Source organism: Odontesthes bonariensis, chromosome 12 (assembly GCF_027942865.1).
Source record: "Odontesthes bonariensis isolate fOdoBon6 chromosome 12, fOdoBon6.hap1, whole genome shotgun sequence".
Classification (NCBI taxonomy): domain Eukaryota; kingdom Metazoa; phylum Chordata; class Actinopteri; order Atheriniformes; family Atherinopsidae; genus Odontesthes; species Odontesthes bonariensis.
The window spans coordinates 21,877,886-21,895,804 of record NC_134517.1 but is presented as its reverse complement, the minus strand read 5'-3'; the positions used below and the strand labels follow the sequence as shown (position 1 = coordinate 21,895,804).

General features: G+C 41.6%; 2 protein-coding genes across 7 annotated transcripts; one reads left to right on the top strand and one right to left on the bottom strand.

Annotated features, from left to right (window-relative positions):
- The first annotated feature begins 168 nt into the window (after positions 1-168).
- gorasp2 (golgi reassembly stacking protein 2) lies at positions 169-7,383 on the top strand. Of its 2 annotated transcripts, none has more exons than XM_075479689.1 (10): positions 169-317; positions 1,920-2,000; positions 2,094-2,292; positions 2,377-2,463; positions 2,541-2,671; positions 3,270-3,402; positions 3,518-3,638; positions 3,809-3,892; positions 3,984-4,097; positions 6,553-7,383. In XM_075479689.1, the coding sequence occupies exons 1-10, from the start codon at positions 295-297 to the stop codon at positions 6,786-6,788; spliced, it is 1,209 nt and encodes a 402-aa protein (XP_075335804.1). In that variant the 5' UTR covers positions 169-294; the 3' UTR covers positions 6,789-7,383. The 2 variants fall into 2 exon arrangements, with proteins under 2 accessions (XP_075335804.1, XP_075335803.1); XM_075479688.1 differs by having other exon boundaries at positions 2,089-2,292.
- Positions 7,314-17,856, bottom strand: tlk1a (tousled-like kinase 1a). Of its 5 annotated transcripts, none has more exons than XM_075479684.1 (22): positions 17,790-17,856; positions 13,965-14,086; positions 13,775-13,846; positions 12,696-12,734; positions 12,284-12,359; positions 12,142-12,185; positions 11,870-11,965; positions 11,694-11,780; positions 11,513-11,605; positions 11,183-11,293; positions 10,947-11,083; positions 10,614-10,802; positions 10,391-10,457; positions 10,021-10,118; positions 9,762-9,843; positions 9,589-9,680; positions 9,391-9,480; positions 9,140-9,309; positions 8,923-9,058; positions 8,659-8,770; positions 8,458-8,565; positions 7,314-8,345 (listed from the first exon to the last, which is right to left on the bottom strand). In XM_075479684.1, exons 2-22 carry the CDS (start codon positions 14,079-14,081, stop codon positions 8,175-8,177), a joined length of 2,187 nt encoding a protein of 728 aa, XP_075335799.1. In that variant the 5' UTR covers positions 14,082-14,086; positions 17,790-17,856; the 3' UTR covers positions 7,314-8,174. The 5 variants fall into 5 exon arrangements, with proteins under 5 accessions (XP_075335799.1, XP_075335802.1, XP_075335797.1 ...); XM_075479687.1 differs by having other exon boundaries at positions 14,034-14,086; XM_075479682.1 differs by lacking the exon at positions 17,790-17,856 and adding an exon at positions 17,513-17,601.
- Between the last annotated feature and the right edge of the window lie 63 nt (positions 17,857-17,919).

Sequence of the window (17,919 nt, the reverse complement as noted above, 5' to 3'; positions counted from 1 at the left end):
CCCAAAGATGAGCTGCTTCTCTAGTAGCGGTGCACAACTGCACAACTGGTCCAATAAACTCTGAAAATCGATTTACAAAATGGGAATTTATATGGATATGATTTTAACAAAGGCTCTGATGCAGTCACCACACAGCTATGAGGGTGGAGGGAGGGTTGCACCACAGGAAGTGCCGCGGGAAACCAGGAACCACAGGAACACCGACATGACTTGTCGCAGAGCAGTCTGCTAACTAACACGGATATCAGGGAAAGATGGGAGGCTCGCAGAGCGTCGAGATACCAGGCGGAGGGAATGAAGGGTACCACGTCCTCAGGGTAAGAGCAGGTGTCATGTCGCGCGAGCTTCTACGCATTTGCTTACATGCTTCGGCCAGGAACTGCAACCTTGGCACTTTTTTTTTCGAGGAAACGCGCACTGCAGCCAGCTATGCATAACATTTGAATTGTCGTGCATGCTGAAATGCTTTATAAGGAGCCTGGGTTGGATTTCTATCCGCAGATATGTTCGACACATTTCCACAGATGGCTGATTTCGGCGTCGGCGTTTGTGGATACAGAAGGCTGCTCTCCCGCACGGTGCAGCGGTGTGATCACCGCGTCCCTCTCCTCGGAGAACTTGTCTGTGTTGTACTTTAAACGGTGTGAATTGGAGCGACAGACTAGACACGATTGTTGTCCATACGGGCAGTTGTTCACATCATCCGCAGATCTCCCTGCTCTCTGGCACCTAAGATAGAATAACTATGACCCACATGATGCCAGAATAACCGGTGTGGTTACTGTGTGACTAATGGACACGGGTGTGTTAAACAATGAGGTTACAGGGCCCCACTCTTAGCTGAATGTATGGATTTGTTTTTACTTCTGTAGAATAGATAAAAAATACTCATTTTATCATTTTACTTCATATCTATATAAAACAATCTTGTCCTTATTGCTGTTTTCATGTATAATTCTGATTGTTTAATTAGATTTGCCAATTGCTTTTCAAAACTTTACTTTGAGCATCTTCAGATTTTCATTCATGTTTTACAAGATATTCTATGGACTTGCATCCTCTGCTCTTTTTTTTTTTTAGACTTATCTTAATCAATTCTTAGTTTTATATATACACACACACACATCTGTGCAGTCTAGGAATACGCTAACGTTTTCCAAGAACAATCTGAAAAGGTAAAACTTTGAATCCTTTGGGAAACTTAAAACTGGACCTTTATACCTTTTTCACTTTTTTCCAGAATTCATTTTGAGCATGTTTTATGGACATGGGAGAGGTCATCGGCTTTTCTCAGCTTTTTCATTTGAACGTAAAATATGATGAGATGGCAACTTAATTTGTTCCATTGTGATGTGAATGGACCTCAATGTTGGATGAGATGATTCTTTAAGCAGGCGTTCAATGAACAGTATTAGGAGAGAAACGGTTGATGCGCTTTATTTACTTAACTTCCGTTAAATCCGGTGTGTGGAGCATAAGCTCGATGCCTCCACGGTAAATTTGAGCCACGTTTAAAATGACTGTAGCTCTATAAATGCCGAAGAGCGAGGAATGGCTGCTCCACAAAGCAACATAACTGGTTTCTTGAGGTCTATTGTCACGTCAGAGGTCATCTTAGTAAGATTTAGTCTGTTTGTTCTTCAGACCAGTTTGCCCTAAACCTGTTTTATCCTTTGCCTTTTAGTAATCTGTTAATTAAGATGTCTTGTTTTCCCTTTTTAGATCATTATATTAGAATTATTTAGACTTTAGGAGGTATAACTAAAGAGTGATGCCTGTACACAAACACTACACAACTCACAGTGTTTAATGTACTGCCTGGTGAGCAGAATTCCTTCCTCGGCTTTTTGCTGAGCTCTTCTGGTAACATTTAACTGGACTGAGTCTCTGACCGCCTTGCGTTGCTCCAACTTTTACAGGTGCAGGAAAATTCCCCGGGCTACCTTGCGGGACTGGAGCCATTCTTTGATTTTATCATTTCAGTTTGCGACACTCGACTGGTAAGTTTCTCCCTGTGGGTTTACTAAAGGTTTGATGAAGCCAACATGAATGATCACGAATGGCTTTGAATGTGTTGATTTCTACCAGAACAGGGACAATGACACTCTGAAAGAGTTGCTGAAGGTAAATGTGCAGAGGCCCATCAAGATGTTGCTGTACAGTAGCAAAACGCTGGCCGTGAGGGAGACGACCGTGATGCCCAGCAGCATGTGGGGTGGCCAGGGCCTTCTGGGTGTCAGCATTCGCTTCTGCAGCTTTGAAGGAGCCAATGAAAATGTTTGGCATGTCCTGGTGAGTGCGTGGGTCAGACCAAAGCTCTATCTTTGACACCGTCCCAATTTCCTAATACGTTTTTACGTGTTGTTTCGAGTCCAGGAAGTTGAACCAAACTCTCCCGCAGCCATGGCCGGTTTGAGGGCTTTCGTAGACTACATTATAGGAGCGGACACCGCCATGAATGAGGTACCCACTTTGCCAATGGATAGTAGTGATTAGATGGGATTAGCAGCAGGCTAACACGGTGCTTGCTCTTTGGACAGAGTGATGATTTGTTTTCCCTCATTGAGACCCACGAGGGGAGGGAGCTGAAGCTGTACGTCTACAACACAGACACGGACAACTGCCGCGAGGTGGTCATCACTCCAAACCCTGACTGGGGTGGAGAAGGCAGGTATGACAGAAACTATCTTTGCAACTTTATATTCCGGTGATATTAAGACGTACGATATGATGCCATAAAACCCCAGTGTTCCTGGTGCAAATCTGTCTTCTTAACTTCAAAACTCCCCCAGTTTCTGCTGCGACAGAGCAGCTGGAGCTTAAGATAAAGCTTCTGAGTTCACTAACGCGTCGTGGCTCGTTCCAGAAGCGGTTATCAGCCACGCTCTGATAAATGCAAGCAGTTTTTAAACGTACGCTCATGTTTGAAGCCGCGTGCAAAAAAAAAAAAAGACCAAAAACCAAGTCGCTGGCAAGACATCTGAAGACCGTGCCTGCTGGAAGCCTCGCCGGTCCAAAGAATGCCATAATTTAAACCATGAAGTCCTCTTGTGTTTATTGCAGCAGGATTTGGTTGGTTTTTACATTAATTCACTTGTTTTAGGTGACCATTTGATACGTTTTTTTATTTATTTATTTTTATTTAGAATTTTAGATTAGTTGTCGTTTAAGGGTGATATCAGGGTATTTAGGAAAATGATTTCCACTAAGCAGGGTTTTAAATTTGAGAATGATATCGCAATGGTCGTACTGTATGGCTGTGTCTGCAGTTTAGGATGCGGGATTGGCTTTGGCTACCTGCACAGGATACCTACGCTGCCATTTACAATGGGCAAGAAGATCAGCTTCCCTGCACAGACTGGAAATGAAGCAGCTTCTACACATAAAGATGGCTTCACAGAGGTAACTCAGCACTTCAGTGAAGTAACCGCTTCCAGAAGTAAATCGTTTTTTTAAAGACTCATCGTGTTTTCCGAATGTTGTTAACCTTTGAGATAAAAGTCATTTTGGTCACCAGGTCCCTCTCTCTGCTGTCATTCCAACCGTTCCAGTTGTTGTGACAGATGGACCAGAGCGGTCTCTCACCGGCTCATCGGTCGGCTCTAACCTGACGGATGTCCTGACCAGTTTACCAAAAGGTACTCCGCCGTGTCGGACTTTTCAACACCTTAACACCTTTAATACTTTGAGCTGATGAGAAGTAAAGTAAAATTTCAGTGGAAGAACTCAAAAATCTGTTACTGGCCGGTACAAGCCTACCCATGTCTTTTGTTTTAATGGTGAATAATCATATAAATTGTTATTTCAGGAGCTCCCATTGTGTCAGCGCCTAACCAAGTAACCCAACCACAGAGCGCTCCACTGGCTGTCAACCCCGCTCCAACACTACCAGGTTCTGAATTCATAGCCATACATTTACATTTTAAATAAATAAAAAAATAAAAAAGCTTGCATTTGAAATCTCTTTGATTTTTGTCGCTCAGGCTTCATGCAACTTCCTGGAGGTCTTCCAGCCTTTACAAATTTACCAAACCCAAATGTCACCTTGCCAGATGTGAGTCATTTTCTGTCACCTGGAGTTGGGACGCAACGTGCAGGTATGGTTTTCTTCTCTGGTGTGTGTAGCTTAAGATTGTAAATGCTACTGGGTTTAGTGTTGTTTTTTGTTTTCACTTATTGTATTGTACACTAAACTAAAGGCCAATTTAAAACAATGATCTGTACTATAAAAATAAAAAAAAGAGTGTAGTTAAAGCCATGTATAATACCCCTCTGTGCCACAGAGCTCCATTTTTGTCCAAATCTTAAGATATTTCAGCAAATTGCAGTCAATTGCTGTCGTAGTAGCATTTACAGCTGTTAAAATGTTATTTTCTTTATCTTTTTTTTTAGCCATATAGAGTCTTTGATGGGTTGCGCAAGTTGAGAAATACTGAGACAGACGAACATATTGATGGTTTCAGTGTTATCAGATATGACAGCAATGAGTTTTACAGCCTTATCCCTACAAAATCAACTCGTTACTGACACCCCATTCTGAATTAATTTAACTTTTGGTTTTGGAGAATAGTACAGTAAAGGTAATAGTAAAGGTACTCTGATTTTCAAAGCTCCTTGAAAAGATTAGGTGTCGGCACGAACCGTGAAACGAGCTTGATCAGCTGTGATCATTCTCAGCTTTTTAGTGGCCTTGAAGAAATCCCTTCATTGTGCACTTCCGGTGAAGAGAGGGACAGAATTCTCAGGCATCTCACGGTTCAAAAAGAAGTTTATCGTGTTGACATGTTAATACAAAAGTGTGAGAGCAGAGGCAGTAAGGTAGCGACAACCATCTGTACTTGTGTTTTCCTCCTTTGTTTTGGTGTAATTCTTTAGTCTTTCTGATTGCTTGGTTTGTAGACGTGGGCTTTGTCCCCCGAGTCTAGATTTTGAATAAATTTTCCAACCTTTTAGTGCAACACAACTCCACGTCATCGGTTGTGGGATGCGTAGACTTGATCTGTCCTGTATTTACAGTCAACTTGTGTGTTGGACAATTTAAAGTCACAGAGCACAAAGGAATCTTTCTGTCATTTCAGTCTAAAATTCCCAAGTTCTGAGGTCGGTTTCACGTAGCAGGTTTAGTGAAAACTCTGAGTTTATTAACCCTGAAATGAGGCGAAACTGAGTTTTCCGTTTCACAAAGGGAGGTAACTCAAACCCGAGAAAGAGGGGTAACTCTAGCCTGTTTCACAAAGAGAGGTAACTTAAGCTCTCGGTCAGTTACCGTAGTAACAGACTCTCTGAACCTAACCTGGTCAGGACCAGGTTTTACTCGAGAAACCTGGAGTTTCTCTCTGTCTCCGCCCTCTTTCAGCCACACACGACATTTGATTTCCTCATTCGTTCAGTCAGCAGAGCGAGTTCCTTTTGACCTTTTGACAACGATCCCGTGGATGAGGGTGCAGCATTACTGCGCAGAGAATTAAATATTCGTCGGGAGATTGTTATTAGACCGCGCATAGATGTTTTAGCATCTCCAGACAATTATCTTTTTGAGCGGCACCATCAGAATTTTGTTGTGACAAAAGAAAAAAAAAACACCCGTTTTACAGGCATCTGCCTTCTTTCTGTTGGCTCAGTAGAAGTCTGTGTTAGTTTAAATAGGCTTAATTATTTAACAGAATTTGATTTAGATGAAGACATTTGTGTGTGAAAACAGCATTATGTTGGGAATAAAATAACTGCACAGTCAAATAGCCACTTAATATTTACTTTACAGTGTAAAACATGATCAAAATGAGATACCTCCATGCTGAGGTCTCACCTGTTTGAACAATGTTTTTATATTTCATCTTAAACTGCTGCCAGAAGCGCTTCTCCCCCGCGGGATTGCACCTAAATGAAATAAATGAATATGCTTCCATTCAAGCAGTTTCCCTGTAATATTATTGTGATTGCAAAGGACTAGATTTAAACTTACGCTTTTATAGCTGCAGCGGTGTGGCACTTTCTAAAAACGTATTGAAACTCGCCGAATGAGCGCATTAAGATTTCCAATTCGAGGTTGATGAAAAACGTAGCCCCTCCTCTTCCCCGTTGCCATGGTTTTTCTGTCTCAGAGTAGATCAACTCAGAGTTCAGGAATAGACTCAGTTTGTTGAACCTGCTTTGTGAAACGGACCCCTGGTCAAATGGTCTTTCTTTTTTTTTTGCTTTGGGAAGCATCTCACTGAATGAAATGAGCCGGAAGTATCCCGAGTAGCAGCTGTTCAAAATATCTCAAAACTTCCACAAAGGAGCTTCTTTTATTATTTCTTTTTGTGTCGGAAATACTGGACAATTCTTTACTACAGAAAGGAGAGAATTACCTCCTGCAATTTTTTATGTATCATGTTTCTGTGCTGCAGCCCCACAGAACAGATGCTCAGATTTTCTTAAGTCCATAAGACTTTCTCCTACCATCTTTCCTCAGCTCCGATGTTGTCCAATGAAGTTAATAGTTCAGGAAGAGCGAGAATAACTTCTCAAAATTGCAGTTTTGGGTAACGATGTCTGTGCTGTACTTTGCAGGTCTTTCACCGCTTCCTCCTCTCAACCTGCCGGGCGCAGTCCCCAGTGTTCCCCGGCCTCCGCCGGACTTCGGTTGTCCACCCGTCACTGCGTATGCAGAGCCTGCGATCCCACACACTGCCAGGCTTCCCTCCTCCACCATCCAAACGAACAGTTCCCTGACCAAAACCCTCAGCCCGTCATCAGTGTCAACCTGTGGATCGATAAATATCCCAATGTCTGTGGACTCCTCTTAGCACCACTTAAGGATGCCACCTTGCTCTAAAGTCCATACAGGTCCGCCGCTCGGCTGACAAATTTTCTCTTTCACAGCTGTTTTAAGTGTGTGTATGAACTCAAGGAGGACTCCGAATACGCACTGCTGGGCTGTTCAAATGTGTCAAAAACCCAGTCCAATTTTAAGCTTACGAGACAAAATTAAACTACAATTCAAGCACAGTGATCTGCATTTTAACTTTCCTTAAAAACCAGTGATAGAATGTGGAAGACTGGTTACCAGTTAAGTGTGCATGCCATTATCATTTTACCTTCAGGGTAAATGTACTCAAAAGGTGTTAAGAAGGGGACCTTGTACCTTCTCCCATCATCAAACCATAGTTTTGTACAAAATAAGTAAATGTAAAGTGCAATATTGCTTCCTGGTTACACTTCTATTTTCTGTGCTTCATGCTTCATCTTGTGTGTCCTCTGTAAGACGCAGTACCAAACAAAGCCAGCGGGAGCCAGTGCAGTCTTAAAACATGAAAGCAAAATGCTGGTCAAGCTAAAGTTTTATGTGTATATTATCAGGTCATGATCTACAGCAGCAGAATAAACTCTCCAGGACACTTATTTTTACTTTGGGAAATTTTTTTTTTTTTAAACTCTTTGTACATATTACTGCTGAAGCTCAAAATTTGAAAATTCACCTATACAGCATGTACAGTTTCCAATTTCTGTTAATTAATATTCCTGCATAGGGTTTTATACATTTATCGTATTTCTACATTTGGTTACTTTGTGCATTAAACATGTAAGTATGCTGCTCCAACCTACAATACACTAGATGCCACTTTTATGCTACACATTACATTCTCATGGCTAAGTAACTCAAATTAAAGCCTAACATTTGTGAAAAACAGAACATTTATCCAAAATCAATAGTGAAGTCTCTGTAGTTCTACTTAACAATGACAGGCTTCTCCTCACAGTAAATTAACTTCTAGCAGCTGAATAATTTGCATCCTGACAGGACCATGTTATTTAATCTAAATGGCAGGCTGCAACATCTCCCCTTCAGCCCCTCAAGGCTCCATCCATCTGCAAAATCCAAACAGTGTCCAGTCACATTTTCTTCAAGGTACAAAGTCAGTTTCAGTGCTTTTGTCGGACCCTCAAAACGATCCATTTACCCATGTCCTTTGAATCATTCCTTCACTGTTTGTCCTTAAATCAAACCCTGGTTAACATGTAGAAGCCTGATGCAGGTCTGAGGAGGCCAATAGAGACACCCCCCCACACCCTCCCTTCTGCCTGTGCTCCTTCTGTTTCTGGCCGTTTCTCCTCTCACAAGTCAAAGCCTCCGGAGGAGCTCCACAGGCACCTCAATTATCAGTTTGCCCTTCTGTCACGCTTCAAAACTGTCAATATGAGATGATACTGGAGGAGGCTGGTCCGGAGCCAGCGGCATTCATCTGCAGGTTTCCAGAAGAACTCGATCTTCTCATGTGAGGAAGCAGGTAGGGGTCACTTCCCAGCTGGTGAACACCGATCCGGTCCTCCTTTCTGTATGCCAGACACCTTCTTATGAAGGCCTGAAGGGGAAGAAATGGCATTCAAAATGAAAACGTCAAACAATTTTATATAGACTTTGACACGAAAGCAACTGACTTTTCCAAGCAACTAGTCCCATTCGAGTCAACTTACCTTTGCTTCACTACTGGCAACGGGCTTTACAGGGAACTGGACCTCAGTAGCTTTGAGTATGGTATTCTCCTGCAGAATGTCCTGCTGTGACTGGTTGTGGCCAAAAGGCTGAAAAACAGGGACAGTGTTTCATCTCTGGGCATAACTTACAAAAAAAATGGACAAAACCTTTAAAGCAATCCATTTCCCACCCCACCTTACCTTCCTTCCGTACAGACACTGGAAAAAGATGACACCCACTGACCAAACATCCACCTTATTGGAAATCTTTGGAGGTTCTTTACCAACCACGAAACATTCAGGAGGCAAGTACCTGACAAAATAAAAAATTAAAATTAAAAAAACCTGTTCAGAGGCTGTTGCACACATTCAGACAAGAGCTGAAGAACTGATTTCTTTTATATGGATTGAAAAATAAGTGTTCTACTGCTACTTTTTGCTTAGTTAATCATCGTTGATCCTCACCAATAAGTCCCTGCACCCTGTGATGTCAGGTCCATCCCATCCACACCATAGTTGTCGTCATCCATGATTTTGGAAAGACCGAAGTCTGTGATTTTGATTTCCCCACAGGCTGTGCCATCCACCAACAAGATATTACCTTGAAATCAAAGTACATTAAGTGAGCACTGAAACTGGGATTGTGTGCCCAGTCATTCGTCGTCCAGAGCGAAACGTTTACCTGGTTTAAGGTCATAATGGATGATGGGGGGTTTGATGTCATTTAGGTATTTTAGTGCATTCACAATCTGCATGACGATGGACCGCGCCTCTTTCTCGGACATGAGCTTATGCTGCTTCAAGTAGAAATCCAAGTCATTGCCGTCGCAGTACTCCATAACGGTGCAAAACCTGTCAAACAGATGAGTGCTTTTAAGAATTGCGGCCCACATCTAACAAAAGATAATCAGAAGAACAAGACAAGTGACTGACGTGTCTGTGTCCAGTGAGAAGTAGTCGTAAAGTTTTACAATCCTGGGATGGTCCAACTCCTTATGTATTCTGTACTCTCGACATGCATGCCTGTTGACACAATGATATTTATACTTTATTAGCGGGTGGCTCACGACAGTCATCGTTTTTCTTAGGATGTCACAATCCCTATAATTCATGTTAAATGATATCTCATACTTATGATAGTTCTCTTTTTTCTCTTCTCTCCAGTTCTTGTTAAGTTGGTGGATTTTCACTGCAGCATACCGTTGTTCAATCAAGTCAAAAGCCTGGACAACACATGAAGGAAAGGTCGGCTTACAAAGCACAGCTACACCTACCACCGTGACAATTTACACACAATCATTTACCTTGTAAACTTCACTAAAGCCCCCTCTCCCAAGTAGGTGCAGGAGCAGGTATCGTTCATTCAGCGTTGGGTGATCTTTAAATCTTTAGAGACGGAGAAAAAAAATAAGTGAAGGTATAAAAATTATTCATCTTGATCACTCGTCACCATTAGTGTTGCAGTGGTACTTGTTGGTTCGGTGGATGAGGATACTGGACTTGTATATGCATCATGTTCCAAAGTCAGTGCAGTATCTGTCAAAGAAATTGATTTGGACTCACTGGGAGCTGTCTTCATTATTTATTCTCTTCAGCTCCCGAATGTGAAGGTTGCGCACTCTCTCCAGGCGCTCAAGCTCCGCCTGGATCTCAGCTTCTTCCTATAAATGATTCAAGCAGATAAACACACAAGTGCAAACATGAATCTCAGAGTACTGACTACATGTAGTAGTTCATCAAAAATCTTGTTGTACACAGATGACTACTTTTTAAATTAAACACAGCATCTGTATGTGCTAGTATAAAACTAGTTTTGGATCAAATAAGAAATGTATGAATTGTTCCCCACGTAAAGTTTTGTACGCTGTACATAATGACTTGTTGTCTTCTTAAAATGTAGCCATTTGTTCACTATTAACGAAAGTAAACAAACCTTCTTCAGATGTCCAAGTCGCAGTTTAAAGATCTCTTCCTGTTCATGGTACTCTGCTAATGTCAGCCTTACCAAGAGATAAGAGAAAGAGGATGAAAAATGATGACAGAACATTAGCTTAAATAAATCGAATCTCTATGTAGATTGTTGCGGTCATTCTGCATGCCGTCTTGGCACAGGGACGTACTGGTACATGTAACATACATCACGGGCCTGGACTTACAGTTGAGGTAGGCTGGGTTTTAGAAAGGGATCGCTTTCTGCTCCATTCACTGCCTTGGTTTTGCGTTGCTTTGGCTCCGAGTTTGTGGTTGGTGCTTGGGAGTTATTGGAGGATGGAGGTTTTCTCTTGGCAAGAAGTTTCCTCTGCCTCTCTATGTCTTCTCTCTGTTGGTTTAACCACTCTTGCTGTCTGCCGATGGAAACGGGGATTAGAGCATTTACGAGATTTGCATTTTCAAACTCATTCCTCAAAACAGATATCTGCTGCATCAAGTATTACTGACGCTGTATAACAATTCATTGAAAACACGCGACACAATCTAACGATTCTCACTTTACAAGGTTTTGAAAGGCATAGCCATCCGTCCACTGCTCTGTGAATGAGGCTCCATGTCTCACTGTAGTGAAATGGCCTAAACGTAGTCTATCCTGCATGCTCTTCTCCCGACAGGCTTGCTTCTCCTGGGTGCTCTGAAGAATGACATCAAATGCACGTTTGCATCAGGATTCACATGGACTCAAATGTCAATAATAAAGAAAACACAACACACAAAGAGACAATAAATTTACCTTTTCTATAAGCAACTTCTTGCTCATGGTGATGCATTTATTCAAGCGTTCTTTGTACTTTTCAAGTAATTTTTGTTGCTCATCTATCTGCCTCCTGAGATCACAGTTCGCCTGTGAAGCAGGAGAATAAACATTACACCAAACAGCATATAGATTACTTTAAAACCATCATGTAACCACATGTTAAACATTATTTATTGTGTTGACAGAATACAAATAAATAAGACCCCCTTTAAATGACCAAATACTCAGGACAGTTTTACTGAAGTACAGACCAGCCCAGCACTGCTGCAAGGTAGCAAACAGAGTAGAGTACCATTTTATTCTTACCCTTAGCAAGTCATCTATTCTGCCCTCTTTCTTCTCAAGGTCTAGATTCTTAGTGCTTTCAAGGGCAGCCAATTTTAACACTGTAAGGTCAGTCTAGAGTGGAGGGGAAAAAATGTAAAAACATGCTTATTCTCAACCTCAATTTAAGTGATTACAAAAAGCCACTGATGTCCGACCTCACCTGAACAAATTTGACCGCCATTTGCTTTGGATGCGCCATGTGGTCCCCAAAAGACAGACTAGTAGGAGACGAGCTATTCTGCCTAACCTGCAACAGAAGGAACTTATTATGAGATGGGGAACCAGCGAACGGGGCAACGAGAGGAGACCTGTATAACAGCTTCAAGCAAAACTTACAGCAGTGCCCTGAGCCGAATGGGAATGTGAGTTCTGGGGTGAGCGAAGCACTGGAGGGAGACCTCTTACAGGACTGGACCCATTTCCTCCCTGGAACTGCAATATGAAGACAGGACAAGCGGCATCTTGTCATCCAACATCTGACCAGCCAATGGCTCCTTTTTTCTTTAACTCATATACAGGGAACTCATATATGCCTCAAATGTTCAGCAAAGCCCCGAACACGACAATCGTTATTTACTCGTCACAAATGACAACAAACGTAAACTCACATCGAAATAATCACTTATTTTGGGTCCTCGGACAGCTGATTTTCCTGTCAAGAGAAGAGGGAGGAGAGTTTTAAGATTCATAAAGTAGTAAAGAAAGCAGTAAAGAAATACTCAAGAGCCAAAAATATAACCAGATTAATACCTTGGCTGCTCTCTGACTGGATCTCCGGTTTCCTTTTTCTGCCTCTGGTTGTTTCAGACTGTTTCTTCTCCGGAGTCTGAGAGAGAAATTTCATTTAATAGCACATCGTAATATAATTACTACACAAAAGAGCCATTCTGACCATTTGCCAAGAGCTCCGTCGTTGCCGTTTCATCTATACATTGGAAAATATTCTGTTCCCACAGGATAACTGTGTAATAAGAGCAAAGTTGATGTAGGGTTTTACTTTGATTTATGATAAACACCTGGCTAGTTACAAACAAATACCTTCTTTTTTTATTTCATTAAAAAAAAAATAATAATAAATAAATAAATAAACACAGCAGACGTAAGGTGAAGCTATGTTAACCTGGGACAAAAATTCAAACAGCCCAGTCGATCATATACCCACCGAATAAGCAGGAGAACTTCCTCTTTTCACATCTGACCCCTATTAAGTAAGGGAAAAAAGGCTTTTTAGACCAAAAGCACAAAAAGAAACATTTAGCTGTAAAACTACTAGATTCTGTTTACAAGATACTGGTAATTACATCAGCACTCGATTGCAGATAGTTGAATTTTTTTAAAAAAAAAGCAAATGTATGCATATAAATCAAAATTTAAGATAGTGTTTAAAAAGCTTATCAAGTCACTCTATCAAAAAGATTTTCCCTGCATATGTTTAAAGCCGCTTTCACATTGGATGCAGTGTGCACTGAGCTGGTCATGGAGATGAGGTGCACATGTGCAAAGCTTCAAGTTTGAAGTTTGGTGCAAACTGTTATGCAGCTGAAAATATCCAAGAAGTAGAAAGTTTTTTCCCCATTGGTAGAGTTGGATGCAGGATGTATTTGCCAAGCTGTCAGAGGAAAGGGGGCTGGGATTATTATTACTGATGAAGAGGAGGGGAAATGCAGCAGCTAAGAGTGTGTAGGTTCAAAATATCTTCAGGGCAGGCTTGTTATGGACCTGCACTTGTATGATGACAACTTCCAAATCAAGCCGTAAAGGGAGCAATTAGACAGCCTGAGGGGGAAGAGTTGGGCTGAGACACACAAAAATAAGAACCAACTTCAGGCAGCTGATCAACAGATTCACTCAGATTGATCGTGTCAACGCAGAGCAGCTTTATCGCACGGATATCACACCTGACCTCACGCTACACCCATTTCTACACAGCACAGATTCGTTCTCGTGTCCTGCGACACAGACATGAATGAGATCAGAAGTGGAGCAAGTTGCTGAAGAATGTGCACAAAAACCCAGTTTCCTCGTGTGTGTGTGTGTGTGTGTCAGCTTCTCGGTTGAAAAAACAAACAAACAAACAAAAACTCAGCCTTGCAGACAACTACCCCTCATTAACTGGACCCGTTTCATAACAGTAAGTCATTAAGTAATCAATGTATATTTGAAAAGATGGCATGTTAATCGGATTCATGCCGGTGTAATCAATGTAGGTTTCAAAGCCAAAGAAATATTGTGGACATTTACCTCCGACTCCTTGTCACTCAAGGATCCCAGACTTCCAAAACTATGATTTGAACATTCATTATTGGTCAATCCCTGGAGGAAAAACAAAACAACATTAGGATAGAAAATAACTTTGCACTAAAGAACCCAAAGCATGCTTAATATTAGAACTTGACTAGAATTTGATTACTATACTCAAACAATGACGCACTTTGGTACCCCCACTTGTGCTGCAAGTACTGCCCCCCGTGCTGCCACTGACCCCACCCATAAAACGTGCCTCCAGCAGCTCCTGTCTCCGGGGGTCCAGGCTGTGCAGCTCCTCCATGGTGCCTGGGTGGATTAGCAACAATTCACAGCGTGTTTCAGTTATTCAAGGATCCACTTAATTGAAGCCTTTGGGATGCTCAGTCAAGAGCAGATGACACAGTAACAGTGAGATTAGGAGCAGAGTCATGTGACTTAAACCCCAACAGGTACTATAGTCTACACCTTGAGAATATACAAGAGCCATTTCCAAGATGAGTTTCATTCAGCACAGAAGGTATAATCACATTTTCATCACGTATCCTCCTGTAAAACCAACGAATGCTCCAGGAATCTTCTTAAATCTACAGCTGCCAATAATAGAGACATCCGGAATAATTAAATTCATATTCAGAGGCAACATGTATTTCTGTGCCACAAACATAATCATCACGAGCGTCCAAAAGGAATATTTTGATTGCTAGGCGATGCTGAATAAACTCCTGTGGGAATGATGCAGCAGCTCCATGAGATTCAGAGCTGCAGCAGACTCACAGGTGCCTCCACACTAACGCCACGTTTTAATGAGACAACCATTTTGAAGGGCTATGGAGCCTTTGCACCACATCCAAGCTAATAGTGGGCACGGATTTTCAAAATCCATTATAAAAAAAAAATTAAAAAAAATAGCGAACATGTTCAAAATAAAGCCACCTAGAAATACATCAAAGATTCGTAAAATTGAGGCTGTACACCTACCAACTGTGACAGATACCCATGTAGCTAATCAAAATAAATAAACAAAAGCAATACAACATGGTGGGGTAATGAAGGGCAAAAAGTGATTATGTAATACACACTGATAAGGGTACGTTCAAACCCATCTATTGCCCTAATGCTCCCAAGACAAACATCATTTCAGCCTACAGTGATTTGAACTGGCACAACGACAAAATGAGAACCCTGCACAGAGATGATCAAACAAAGACAAAAATCTCTTTAAATTGAGGGAAACAATACCTCTCCTTAGAATATCTCTGTACGGCAAGCATTCAAATGAACGTTCCATCAATATCCGGAAATGACAAATGCAATAAAGTGTCTACACGCAAGAATTGCAAGTCTAAAAGAAGCCTTCAGTCATCTCAGACATGGATCGGATCTGTATTTATCCCATTAAGACCTGATGCAATGTATCCATTTGCCTGTGCTGTCTGCTATTAGGTTATGCCTTAAAATGCATTTGCATGCCACACACTGACAGCCCATTTTGGAAAGCAGCACAAGACAACTTTAGAAATGGGAAGCAGCACATTGAATGTAACGAACATGCGGACTATTGACTTGAATACTGAATACTCTGAGATAAGCACAAAAAAAAGAAAAAGAGGTGATCTAGTATGTATCCAAAGGCACAACATAGATATTTTTTTTCCACTCAAGTTAAAAGGTAATTTAAGCTACATTGCAAATATTAGTATGTTTAGATGATATTAATGATCACTTGTTTGATATTAACAACATACCAGAAGAACAGACTTTGCTCAGGCAACAACACACTTTAATAATACCCATTTGATCATCAGCAACACAACCATGGGTATTGATCTTAAAAACACCTTCCATCTCTTAGATTTTTTGGATACAGTACTTCAGACCACTTCTGTATCTAAGGAAAGTTGCAAGAGATGAAAATGCTGCCTAGCATCCCACTTCTTCCTCTAAAAATATATTTTTTTAAAAACAACAAAAGAAGCTTGTTGCACGTCTCCAGAATGGCTTTATTGCAAACATCGTCTACCTTGTAACCACAAAAATACCATCCACTTTGCTGCACATACAATCAGTTTAAAGCAAAACCAAAAGCTTCCATTACCCATCCAGACATTTCGCAGTAAGAATGCACAACAGAACTTCATATGTAGGCCTGTAACAAATACGGTTTATTTCCAGCCTGTTCAGATGGATGGCACAGTTTTCACCTTTCACCTCCACAAGCTTGACTGGCAAGTATAGCTCACGCTGGGAATTAATGACTGGTATGTTCTGTCTTGTTAATGATAACTTCAAAATAAGAACCACAACATCCACAAGCGGCAGCTGTTGTGGGCATTCAACCCAACCTCTATGGGAAGCTGTGGCCCCTAAGACTCTTCCTCTTGCTGCTTTCAGAGCGAGCTTGATCTTGATGATTTGTACACGTAACCCTACATCACCTTTTACCAAAATGTTTATGCCAGTTTGACACAGTAAATACACACAGGCTGAGATGTGCTTCCCAAGGATTACCTTCTAATTCAAACATGAAGGCCTCAGCATATAACTGTTATCTATTTTCCAAGCCCCTGCAGGAGCAAGCGGTTGAACCCTTACAGCTCTTGCTGTGGATGTCATTTTAACTCCATGCTGCTCAGCATAGTGACCACCTGTTTATGGTAGATACTTTGAGTGTGTTAAAAAAATCTCAAGCATAAACTGAGTGCACTGTACTCTCACCAGGGTTCATTCATTAACAGTTTCAATTTATAAAGACACTGGACTGAAAACAGTCTCCCAGTTTACAATCATTACAAGTGACATAGTGATGTAGGCAGCCATCACTTGTGTCAATCAGTGTAAAACCGATATCATGAGGAGAGGGGGAATCACCATCAGTGCCCAAAGCTTAGCTAAATCCTCCATCATTGCAAAAATCAAGTGAAAACTACTGACAGGCAAGGAAGCGTTATTAACACTAAGTGACAACTACATTGGCTTTCGTGTTGGTTAGCATGCTGCACTACCCTAACAGCTTGTATCCCTTTGGTGTCCCTGCAGGTTTGTGGAGCATCTACTAACTTAAAAAGGATATAAGGTCAAATAAGTATGCCAACAACCCAATACGTTAGCATCTAAATGAAAGGGATATCTTTTAGGCAACAGATAGTCTTAGTAAACACAAACATCATTCACGTTCCAAGCCGATTTAAGACCCGTTAAGATGATAAATAACGCCAGTTACACATGCACTGTTCTGTGAACATTGATGGTATGTAAACACCAAGAGCAACAAAGGACTGCCAGCGATGCACACCTTTACATTGCTTGCCACGAATTCAGTGATATAACCACTTCTAGAAACTGCTTGATTTTTCTACTTGCAATTTCTGACTCAATTCTACTATCATCGCTGAGTGTTTTCCCTCATCGGTGCCGTGTTTAATGAAGGATGGACGGAGTGCAACACCCAACACTTCTGCCCTAGCAAAGATGCATCTCCATCGTGCACGTATTTGTCTTGAGGTTACAACACTGGCCTGAGCCCTAAAAGACGGTCCTGTCTTCGGTGCTACTAGCTAGCCAAACAGGCTCAATGGACTTTGGAGCTGACGCGTTACTGTAAGGTTAGCTAGCAAGCACCTTTCGCCACCAAGATTTGCTCGGTTATTTGTAACAACTTCGTTTCGTTTTGCGCAAAATGACCCAGACGGCCAAGTAGAAAAGACGTGTGTATTTTAAGACATTTTACGATACCTTCCTAGGCCTTCACCACTGCCGTGGTATTCTTCTGAAAGCACAGTCCGTGTTGGGGACGTGGAGAGCTGGGACCAAAGATGGCGCCCCCTCCAAACTTCCACTACTTTGGATACTCATCAAGCTACTTTTTGTGTGTAGGCACAGCAGCACGTACAGCCACTCTCAAACAAATATTGGGAAATAAACCAACTGGCATACCACATTTTGGTTTACATGGGTACGCCGACTGCCATCAAATGAAATTTGGCAATAATTATGTTTTTAGGGCACAAACCTCTTCACACCTCAGTAGAGCGTCCGGGCTGCGGGGCCACCTCTCCGTCTTCAAGTGGTTGCCTGTGAAACGTCACGCAGCGTGTGCAAAATTCTTATCGCGAGGACGATTAATTTTTTTTTCCCCCTAA